Source organism: Alosa pseudoharengus, unplaced genomic scaffold (genome assembly GCF_046254945.1).
Source record: "Alosa pseudoharengus isolate Yale_2024_CS ecotype anadromous, Long Island Sound unplaced genomic scaffold, YU_APseudo_1.1 YU_APseudo_1.1_scf_1, whole genome shotgun sequence".
In the NCBI taxonomy this organism is placed as follows: Eukaryota; Metazoa; Chordata; class Actinopteri; order Clupeiformes; family Clupeidae; genus Alosa; species Alosa pseudoharengus.
This window is the reverse complement of record NW_027468564.1, coordinates 51154131-51166630: the sequence shown is the minus strand read 5'-3', so window position 1 is coordinate 51166630 and position 12500 is coordinate 51154131. Positions and strand designations below refer to the sequence as shown.

The 12500-nt window shown below is 42.5% G+C and overlaps 1 protein-coding gene across 1 annotated transcript in view; it reads left to right on the top strand.

The window, feature by feature from the left end:
* tmprss6 (transmembrane serine protease 6) overlaps positions 1-12500 on the top strand; it is a 29914-nt gene that overhangs the window by 13409 nt on the left and 4005 nt on the right. The window contains exon 18 of the mRNA XM_076281195.1: positions 1141-1412. Within this exon, the coding sequence (XP_076137310.1) occupies positions 1141-1412 (272 nt within the window). The remainder of the gene's footprint in view (positions 1-1140; positions 1413-12500) is intronic.

Here is a 12500-nt window from a genome sequence, read left to right as displayed (position 1 = left end):
CCTCTCTCTCTTCTGTTCCATGATCCTCCCTTCCTCCCCACTCCTCTCTCTCTTCTGTTCCATGATCCTCCCTTCCTCCCCACTCCTCTTTCAGTGCTCTGTGTCTTCACTGGGTCTTTGCTCTCCACTCTCCTTGCTCCCTCCATCCCTGTGACCTTTCTCTCTTCACTCTCATTATCACTCTCTCCTCCCAACCTCCTGTCACTCCTCATCCCTTTATCTCTCCTCTCTCTCCCCCTCTCTTCCTCTCTTCCTCCTTCCCTGCTTATGCTCTCTCTCTCCTGGCTGTCACATAGATCTCTCTGTATGTCTCTTTCTCTCTCTCTCTCTCTCTCTCTCTCTCTCCTCCATCCTCTCTCTTGTTCTTGTTTAAACTGAGATGCAGACTACAGTCTAAATCCTGTGACACAGTAGCTGAAGGCTGTGTGTGTTTTAATAGTTCAGTGTGGAGGCACGAGTAACTGCTTTAATAAAGGAATGCCAAACCTCTTTGGTTCTCTGTCTCTCTTTCTTTCTTCACCTCCTCTCTTTTCTCCTGTCTGTCCCATTTATGCTCATCCATTCATCCTTCCAGCCCCCCCCCCTCATTAAATTCATATTCAAAGCAGTTTAATTTCCATGTCAATTCATGAAGAGTGTTGTGAAAGCATGCTGCTATAATGAAATAGTTGTAATGATGTATTGAAGAGGTTTCAGAATTTTGATTATGATGTGTACCTCTCCTTCTCTTTCTCTCCATCTCTCTCTCTCCCTCCCTTTTCTCTCCCTTTTTCTCTATACCTCCCTTTCCCCTCCCTCCCTCTCTCCCCTCTCCTTCCCTCCCTCACCTCTCTCTCTCCCTCTCTCCCTCCCTCTCCTCTCCTCACCTCTCTCTCCCTCCCTCTCTTCTCCTCTCCTCTCCTCTCTCTCTCCCCCTCCCTCCCTCTCCCCTCTCTCTCTCTCCCTCCCTCTCCTCTCCTCACCTCACCTCTCCTCTCTCTCTCCCCCTCCCTCTCCCCTCTCTCTCTCTCCCTCCCTCTCCTCTCCTCACCTCACCTCTCCTCTCTCTCTCCCCCCTCCCTCTCCTCTCCTCTCTATCCCTCCCTCTCCTCTCCTCCCCCCCCTCTCCTCCTCTCCCTCTCTCCTCCCCCTCTCCCCCAGGTTCTTCCATGCCTCCGTGTGGACGGTGTACCTGGGGAAGCTCTTGCTGAGCCGTAGCGCTGCGTCCGAGGAGGCCCTGCGCGTCTCACGCCTGCTGCTGCACCACTACTACGACGCCGAGACGCACGACTACGACGCCGCGCTGCTGCGGCTGGAGCGCCCGGTGGCGCCGTCCACTCTGGCCCGGCCGGCGTGCCTGCCCTCGCCTGCGCACCTCTACGAGCCCGGCCTGCTCTGCTGGGTGACCGGCTGGGGCGCGCTCAAGGAAGGAGGTGAGGAGGAGCTGTCACTCTCTCTCTCTCGCTCACACACACACACACACACACAGACACACACACACACACACACCAGCTGGGGCGCACTCAAGGAGGAAGATGAGGAGCTGCTCTCTCTCTCTCTCAAACACACACACACACACACACACACACACACACACACACAGATACACACACACACACACACACACACACACACCAGCTGGGGCGCACTCAAGGAGGAAGATGAGGAGCTGCTCTGTCTCTCTCTCTCTCTCTCTCTCTCAAACACACACACACACACAGATACACACACACACACACACACACACACGCACACACACACACAGACACACACACACACACTCACCGGCTGGGGCGTGCTCAAAGAGGGAGGTGAGAAACTGCTCATACACACACACACACACATCACATACACACATTACACACACACACATCACACATCACACAACACACACACACACACACACACACACACACACACACACACACACACACACACACACACACACACACACACACACACAGATTCAGTGCATACTTCTAATGTTCTGTTCCTGTTCTGCTGCATGAGGACTTTTTCATTGTGGCTGTTTGCTATATGCTGCTTACTGACTGATGTGTTAAGACACACACACACACACACACATCACACACACATATATGCACACACGCACAAACGCACTCACACACACACACACACTCCCAGTAACAACATTGTACATTCTGAAGGGCATTAATGCCTATCTAGTATAGTACCCATTGATAACATCAACACAATTGAGATTTCTCTATCACTCACTATCTCTTTCTCTCTCTCACTATCTCTCACTATCTCTGTCTCTCTCTATCTTTCTCTCTCTCTCACTATCTCTCACTATCTCTGTCTCTCTCTATCTTTCTCTCTCTGTGTGTGCGCCAGCGTGTGTGTACGTGCGTGCGCTTGATTAACTATGAGGGGCCCTTTAGGACATTATTCAGAATTACCTCTCACACACTATATTGAAACCTCTCACACACTATACTGAAACCTCTCACACACTATACTGAAACCTCTCACACGCACGAGTGAAACGCTCTCATATACACAACTGAAACGCTTTCATACACACATGTGAAATCTCTCATACACACATGTGAAACCTCTCATACACACATGTGAAACCTCTCATACACACATGTGAAACCTCTCACACACTATACTGAAACCTCTCGCACACTATACTGAAACCTCTCGCACACTTTACTGAAACCTCTCACACACACGAGTGAAACGCTCTCATATACTGAAAGTAATTGTAGGTGAATAATTACTTAATATTGATCTTAGACTGGCGAACTTCAGGAAAAACTCAGGAATCAGGTTTATTCTGTTACAAGCAGAGAGAGTACAAAAAAAGGTCTATGTAGGCCTAGCCCAGGCCAGGCCTAGGTTGGCCTGAAGCCAACTATTCTCTTCCGCTCTACATCCTTAGTCCAAGTCTAGAAAATCTGATCTCACAAACATTGCAGTTTAGTTACTTTTAAATGGTTTAAACAAAGAACAAAGTGGCGCCAAGAACAAGCCCACTTGATTGGTTCTACAGTTGGTATCAGACACACCTACTCACACCCACTTCACACCTATGAATTCTTGTCAGAATAGCATGAGGAGAGATATCTTATACATCAGAAATATCACTTATAGAATGTTCCAAACATTCTCACAATCACATCATTACAATCCATGTAATGAGACTATCAAAATGATACCAGACATGAATACATTTACATTTCATGATACATGGATACATTATATCAAGGAAGCATCCTTTGTCTTGTGTAAGTGATAGGCCTTAAACCAGCACATTAGCATTCCATTGGGGGAGGGGATAGTGTCTTTGTTTAAAACCAAGATGGGTTACATGGCTAACTAAAAGTAGTCTTGAAGTTAAATTATTATCCATTTTAACCATACATTTTATTGCTATCAATTCCCCCTTTTCAAGTCTGAATGACTTGAAGTTTAAAATAAGATTCCATAACATGAGCCTTCTTGAACAATTTTACAAAATTTTTTTGTTGTTTTTTTTTTTTTATAAAGTCCATAATCAGTCCATAATCAATGTAAGTGTGTGCGTGAGCAAGGAAAGCAGCGTTCAGCATACATCCCTTCTTGCGTTTCTCTTCCGTTGAAGAAGGGTCCTCTTATGAAACTTGAATGTGTCTGCATTGTTTCAGTGTAAGTGTATGCGAGTGCAAAGGGTGTGCATGCAGGCCGCGTTCGGCGTGCACCCTTGTGTCAGTTCAAACAGTCCATGAACAATGGGCCATGAGTGTCTTTGATGATGCGGAGTGCGAGGCTGCTTTCGGCACCCCCTTTCGTTGCTTTCAGTCAGTCCAGTTTTGTTGCTTCCAGAGTCATGGCAGTTGGTTCTGCCACAGGTTCCGTTGGACCTGTGGTTCCTGAGCCTCGTCCAGTTTCGTCTCATGACTGGCCTGGCCCCCACCGCTGCTGCTGGCTGTACCTGAGCCCAGGGCAGAGTTGTCTGGTCCATCAAGCTCGTCCAGTGGCATGGCCTGGTCTCCACGGCTGCTGCTCTGGCGTGGTAGCTGAGCCTGGTTGGTGGAGCCATTCGCCATCTTGAAAGGATCTTCTGATATGTTTGCTTAGTGGTAGTCGAAGACAAAGGCATGTCACACCTCCCTTTGTCCCTTTTGGCATGAAAGAGATTCTGGAGAGTGGATTCACAACAACTTTGAGAGACATTAGCATGAGTGTAAACAGAGTCAAACAGTGTCTCGTGAATGCAGATTCACAAGTCAACAACAGTATGCTAATGTATTCAGTTTCTCAATTGGAGACAGTCACACCTACAGCATGGGTCTTCTAACATAGCAGGGCTATTTATCTCCAAACAGAGACTACACATTTGCATCTATTGGCAAAAGGCCAATATAAAGAAAATAAATAAACTTTGGTTAAGTTTAGATGTTTAAAAGAAAAATAATCCACAGACTCACGTGGGTAGGGTACCCCTGCATGTCTTTTAAAGAGATTTTGCATTAGAAGTGAGGGTCAGTAAAACAAAACAGTAGGCATTTAAAAAATGACAATTTGAGCAATAAAACCAATAAACTTAGATGGTATTTCAAGTCAATACCATCTATCTCCCCCTTTTTATAGTTTCTTAACTATAACAAAAAAATACAAACTAAAAACAAATAAAAGGTAATTTCAAACAGAAAGAAACTCAAGTTGTGGGTATGAATCCATTCAATTGAACATTTGCCCACATCAAACAAGGCGTAAACATGTAGCAAACATTTCCCATTGGCATACAAGCAAAAATAAAAAAAAATATGTCTTAACATGTTAAACCCAAAAGATGTCCCTCAAATGAAAGAAAGAAAATGGTTGAAATCAACAATGGTTTCCCATTATCACTCCTCTTAGGTTCATATCTCCCCAGTGAAGTTCCTTTTGTGTCCATGGGGGAGAAGCTGGGGGGTTGGTTATAGAATACAGTGCTGCTAGGAACAAAGGCAGTGAGATAGGATAGCAAAAGGTTTGAAAACTTTTGACCCAAGAAAACAAAGAAGGACTTGAAACAAAAAATGGAAACAAACACATATAACGAAATAAACAAATTTCACACACACAGGGCCGGCCCACACGCGCATTCATTCATACTGGACACACAGACACACACAGCTCCATGGAGCTGGAGGACAACTTTAAACGGGCTGCAGGAAGAATTTCCTGCTTAAAAGAACAAAGGAAGTTTAGTCAAGCCTTTTCAGTTAGCTCATATTAGCTCACAAAGACATCTAGACGCCCCTAGCGGCAGCTAGTTAGCTCAGGCGTACTTAAAAGAGGCCTAACCATGCTCTCTTGAGGTTATGCTGTTTGAGCTTATGCTGTTTGCACACTTGAAAAAGATTACGACAAAAATCCTGGATTCATCATCTGAGTGTAGATGTAGCCTAAAACAAAACACCACATCTACTCAAAAACAAAACAAGACTAGTGTTAGCTTGGATTCTAGCCGCTCATACGCTCTTGGTGATAAAAACAAAAAAGGGCAGCACCAAGTTCTGTCTAATATTCTGTTTTGGTAGTGAAGGAATAAAATGTTCTGTAAACACAAAGGGGCATAAGCTACGTAGCTTGTTAGGACATGATGTCCCTAAAACCCGCGAAAAATAGATTGCACACGAACCACCGTGTTTAATACTGAGCTGCCTAGCACACTCGCTAATCTATTTACTCCTTATATCCAATAAAGAGGCACCATTGGACTTCAATCCAACACATATATAGACGCTTTACAAAATATGGATTAATTCGTCTTGTGCGACGTTTTGCCAAAATCGGGGAAGCACAAATTTATGTCCACTATTAAATTACGGTTTTGCCAAAATATTGCCAAAATCGGGGAAGCACAATTTTGTGTCCACTATTAAGTTACGGTTTTGCCAAAATGTCTACTCACTCAGAATGCCTTTTCCGATATCTTACCGCCCATTCCAAACTGTGGTTAGTAGGAACCGCCCGGATTTACAGATCCACCTTCGTTCATCACCAAAGAAGAAATGCAGATAAAAAGCGTCCTTAACTTGGGAGCTGTCACCAGAGCGATGAGAAAAAGAAAAAAAAAAAAAAAACTGCGGCGTCTTAGAATCAGCGACAAAAGTATATTATCTCGGTGGAACCTCCATGAAAGTAATTGTAGGTGAATAATTACTTAATATTGATCTTAGACTGGCGAACTTCAGGAAAAACTCAGGAATCAGGTTTATTCTGTTACAAGCAGAGAGAGTACAAAAAAAGGTCTATGTAGGCCTAGCCCAGGCCAGGCCTAGGTTGGCCTGAAGCCAACTATTCTCTTCCGCTCTACATCCTTAGTCCAAGTCTAGAAAATCTGATCTCACAAACATTGCAGTTTAGTTACTTTTAAATGGTTTAAACAAAGAACAAAGTGGCGCCAAGAACAAGCCCACTTGATTGGTTCTACAGTTGGTATCAGACACACCTACTCACACCCACTTCACACCTATGAATTCTTGTCAGAATAGCATGAGGAGAGATATCTTATACATCAGAAATATCACTTATAGAATGTTCCAAACATTCTCACAATCACATCATTACAATCCATGTAATGAGACTATCAAAATGATACCAGACATGAATACATTTACATTTCATGATACATGGATACATTATATCAAGGAAGCATCCTTTGTCTTGTGTAAGTGATAGGCCTTAAACCAGCACATTAGCATTCCATTGGGGGAGGGGATAGTGTCTTTGTTTAAAACCAAGATGGGTTACATGGCTAACTAAAAGTAGTCTTGAAGTTAAATTATTATCCATTTTAACCATACATTTTATTGCTATCAATACACAACTGAAATGCTTTCATACACACATGTGAAACCTCTCACACACTATACTGAAACCTCTCACACACTATACTGAAACCTCTCACACACTAATATGAAAATTTTCATATTTTCCTGATTTCATATATGTGTGTGAGAGGATTTCATATGTGTGTGTGAGAGCGTTTCATATGTGTGTGTGAGAGCAATCTCATATGTGTGTGTGAGAGCGTTTCATATGTGTGTGTGAGAGCGTTTCATATGTGTGTGTGAGAGCAATCTCACTTGAACAGGAAGGTGTTGTCGTCAAACAGGAAGAGCGTCATTGCGCGCATCCAATAGGAAGTTGAGCACATTTCGTGGGAAAGGGTCTACTGTGCCGCTATCATTGAATGGCTGACCATGTCAAATCAAACTTCAAGCAACAACCTTACTGAAGCAGCTGCCTTATTAAGCACTATATTGTCTTCAGCAGACACTATAAGAAGTGTAACAAGACCTCTAACAACTCAACAAGCAGTTCATAGACTTCGGAGGCATTAGGGGAGTTCGACTTGCGGCAGATCTGTGCAGATCTTACTTGATGTGATGGCATGCTGGGTTGAACACAATGCATACTGGGATGGACGCAATGCATACTGGTTAGAAATTCTGTCCGACTTCTGTCAGCCGGGGAGGGACTTACCACCGTGACACCATGTCACATGGCCTTAAAATATCGCGGGAGTCTTAGCCTGCAGACAGATCTTGCAGTTGCCTTCCACGAGCTGAAACACGCCCCTAATGACGTCAGTTCAAAGACGTGATAGGGCCATTTGTGAGGAATGTCCTCATGACGATTATGACTAGAGGCTCATGCTGCTTCCTTATGTTGGAATATGCGAAAATAAACAGAAATCGAAGGGATACCTTCTTATACGTGATTTCTGCAACAATGGTAGGCTAGCCTACTGAAAACGTTTGGATATTCTGTTATTTTCTGCTGTTGGCTAAAAAGATAGACACACATATAGGGAAAACACTTGATATTGAATTTATGTGCTACAATGCAGGCCTGTTAACTGTATGACAACAGTGGTTTATTTAAACTACATCATAAGAATTTATTTCGTCAGTCATCATGCTCATTTTAATGAGTAAGAATGAAAGTTCTGCTGTGTTTATTGCAAACAACATTCCGCGATATCTCCCGCGATGTCTCCCGCGAGTCACGTCAGGCAGACTGTAGCCTTTCTGTCCGGGATGAGCTGCCCTCTGTTGTAGCTCCTCCCGGCTACGCTCTGAAGATCACGTTTACGTAGTAAGCCAGACCAACCTAGCGTTCATGGGCTTCGTAAAAACCTTTCTCCGAGTGAAAACATCATCATTCCGCGTCATTCACGTCACTTAATGTGTGAGTCAGAGGTCGGAAACTGGGGCTAGATTTTGCTAACAGAGTTGCCCAGTTAGGGGCTCGTCATCACTTTTGTCGTCACGTTGTAGTTCGTTTGTAGTCCATGTGGCCTTTCATGTCCAACAGTTTTAATGTGAACTTGGGAATTTGCCCTTTTTATCACTTGAAAAGCTGCATATCTTTCTTTCACGAGCATCTTACACTATATTTTAAGCAAATACAGTTGTTTGTTTAGGATTAGTGAGTGTATGTTTTAACCTTTGTTGTGGCATCCGTGTTTGTCACACATTCGATGGCTAAGCACTTGAACACTTGCTGTCGGAAAAACAAAGTAGCCATGGGGGCGGTCCTTGTCATTCCGAGGTGCTCTGAATGCACCCCAAGTCAGACTCAGCCGAAGTCAAACAAGCCTATTCTGAAAGTGGGTGGGACATTTCAGCGGGGGGTATGGGGCTCCTCCGCCAGAAACATTTTTTTGGACTATATGCAATTTCCTGAATTCTGGTACATTTTAACAGGTTATTTAGATACTTCTATATAACAAAATAAAGCTATTAACCCTTGTGTTATCCTCAAATCTTACCGACACTCTTTATCCTTGGGGTCAATTTGACCCCAGCTAAATAAACCCTCAGAAAATGATTATAATTCATATTGTTACCCAGTTTTTTTTGTGATAGGTACTTAACAAGAGTGTGATAACCACCATCAAAAGCCCTACAAAACAATCCCACCCCCCCACACCCCTTTATGAACCTTGGAACCCTGGCTGGCAATATTGCCCATCCAGTGTCAGCAGCCCAAAGGCTTGCTGTTGCTTCCCCTTTTGACTTTTAGAGTCCTGCCAAAATGACTTATATGTAATAAGTACTTGTGTATGTAATAATGATAATAACAATATGTTCCCATACTATTCAAATAATAATATCCAAAATGTGTTAAATATTCATGTACCTTATGTTTCATACAGCTGGGGTCAAACTGACCCCAAGGAACATCAATGTACAAAATATTTGTACAGGACATTGAAAACATATTATTGAACAAATTCCATGCTAACTCTGTTGTACCCTTCAAATAAGGAAAAGTCATGAAACATGAAGCAAAAAAAAAAAAGTGAACCATATATTTTATGATGTTAAACGTTGCTTGGGGTCAAATTGACCCCAAGGATAACAGGAGGGTTAACTCAATGACTAATTCGGAACCAGCTTTATTAACCTCATGATAACCATGCAGTTGCAATATCTGTTAAATTAAGTTATTTGCTTTGAATGCAACCCCGGATTGGCTATCGGGAGCCTCGGGAACTTCCCGGTGGCCGATAACTTTTTGTGCCTGAATGTCGTGAGCTTAAATATATTGTTTCTGAAGTTCATTTGCTGCGCCCTCGCGGCACTTCAGCAGCCTACATCTAGAACGGTCGCAGCCCCTTACTCGCAGTTTCCCCAAATATTAACAAAGTAGCACTCACAAAAACTGTTCGGAAGTCGAAACTATATAGTCTATATTTGCAACAATTAAGCGGAGTTTATGAGCGGTCCCTCCTCCAGTGGTACGGTCCTAACGAACGCCAGGGTGACACACAGTTAAAGTAATTGAGAGTTAAAAAAAATCGCTATTCTTCCACCGTCCAGTCCAGCAGCTGTCAACATACAACGGAAAACAGGCTATCTGCTTTAACTTTTTTAATCTAGGCGGCATTCCACCCAGTCCACCCAGAGTCAGAGGCCTACCCTCTGTGATCTGAATGAATGTTCTGCCTTCATATGCTCAAGCAGGCCTTTATGTCAAGGTCGCAAATGTAGAGTCCGACTTGCTGCAGCCACAATCATCTTGAAAGTAGCATAGCCTAGGCCTGAGAGGAGATAACTTTCTGCAATTTACACGGATGTTTTCTCCTCTGTTGATCTCGCGACGTTGTTGGCGAATTTGTATATGCTTATGAAAACAAAATACCACGTTACTGAATTTTGTCCCGACTCCCGAGTAAAATATTTACCATTTTTTTTGTAATGCCTTACATTAGCCTACCACGTTACAAATTAGGCCCATTAGGCCTACATTATGCCTACATTATGCCACTTTTATAACGCGTTACTCCCAACACTGTATAGGCACAACAAAACACTAAGAGGGGAATTATGCATGCATAATTTAAAAATAACTCAATAGGCTACTTGGCTACGCGATAAGGTTTCCATTACAGCACCGCGGACGTTCAATGAACGCATGAAAGCAGATGGTTTGTTTAAAAATCCCGACAGTCTTTCAACTACATGGAATGTAATAGTGATCATCAAATACCTCCCCAGATTTCATTGCCATCAGTCCCAACATTTAACAATATAATCAAACCGTCCAAAAGTAAATTAAATATCAAACTAAACCGAAAATGTCATGCTTTTGAAGGCCTACCAGTATGCCGCTCCAAGAAACGCATGTCTCAAAATAAAACTCGGATAAGAAATAAAGGGCTGTCTCGAATACAATCTTGCCCCTAAAGGCCTGTAGGGGAGACCGGGGCTGGTTGGAACACTTTTCACTCTCGGTTATATTTCTCCGTCTTACAATGCGTTGAAATGGTCAAATTGTGATTAACTGAAAGCTTGGGATCTCAGCTACAAAATGTATATTTTCAATGTCAACAAATTATCCCTTGTTTTGAGTTATATATGATTAAAGTGGTGTTGTGCACGTGTGCCAACCTGCCCCATGCACGGGGTTGGTTGGCACACGTAGTCGGGGTTGGTTGGAACACATATGTTATAGTCCTTTGCAGTACTCCTTTTGGTTTTGTTTGAAGTGCTCATCTATATCACTGCCTGTAGGGCTTTGCTGATGTCTTTCCTGTGTGTTTTTCTTCAGTAGGGCCCACCGTCAAGACCAATTTGGTCCCTACCGATTTTTTTTAACTTCAAATGTTTAAAAATGTCTGAAATGCTTCCAAATGTAAAACTATGTTCAGTAATTACAATAACAATGTTAAAATAAAGATTGATGATGTTTTTATGCATAAAATACAAAGTTTATAGATTTGTCACAAAATAGCCATAGGGAATGTATGTGCCAACCAACCCCAAAATCAGTGTGCCAACCTGCCCCGCCCACATTAGGTCAAACCTTTTTGCACAAATGCTGTTAGCCTGCTAATATCAGTCACCTCAGGTTTTCAAACTTCATTTTAAATTATAGATGAGTCCCCTAGCAATCAATTATAATCAATATTTTTTTTATATCCCTAACTATTACCCTTCTAGGATGTATTTAGTGGGAGGTGCATATTCTAAGTTTTGACACTACAAAATTAAAAAGTTGTTCTCACCTAAAGGGTTAATGACCTGGAGACCAGTTACATACGTGAGTTTACGCTACTCAATAAGGCCGTCAGTTTAGTGTTGGAATTTTGTTGCAGCTCCCTCTAGTAGCCTGGATATTAACAGTGTTTCAACCTGCCCCTGTTCCAACCAGCCCCGGTCTCCCCTACTTTGTCTTATGACCCCGGTCATAATTTGAGGATGTACAGTATCTAAGTAGACAAACTGGCTTCAGATATCCAACAGAGTGAATACGAGATTGTGCAGTCTTATTTGTGGTTAGTAACGCGATGCTGTTAATGGGGAGTTTTACATAGCCTAGCGCAGGGGTGGGCAACTAATTTCCCCAAGGGGCCACATGACAAACTGGGACTGTTGAGGAGGGCCGGACCCAAAATACCGAACTCAAGTCTGAACTCAATTCTGTCCAATTCTATTCTGTTCTTGTATAACATTAAGTAAATCATATGGTTTTGTTTACTACTCGTAAGAACAGATGAAAATGTGAGGGAGACAAAGGAAAAACAGCAATAGGCTATTTAATCTATGTCCAGTATTTAATCCTCATTCTCGAAAATGATTTTTTGACATTGACTTTTTTTTCAGTTTTCAAAGACTGATATAAAAAAGTACTACAATATCATTATAATTAGGCTAGGCCATGAAAATGTGAAGGAGTCAGTACAACCATAGGCCCGTGCCACCATTTCATCAACACTCAGCAATATTTCATCATTAAATCATTACCATCATTAAATTAACTCTATGCAGAATTAGACAATGAAAATGTGGAGCAGACAATAGGCTGTCATTAGTTAATCAACATGCACAAAGAAAACTATTTTAAAAATGTAGGCTATGTTTTTGCTTTAACTTTATGCACAAAACTGTGATTGGTCAACTCGCCCTGTGTGTTGAACCGGCTGCTTCAAGCAACCTGTGGTAGTAGCATCATACTAATTCGCTAACATAAGCTTTGCAAATAAACATATTTTGGTTACAATGACG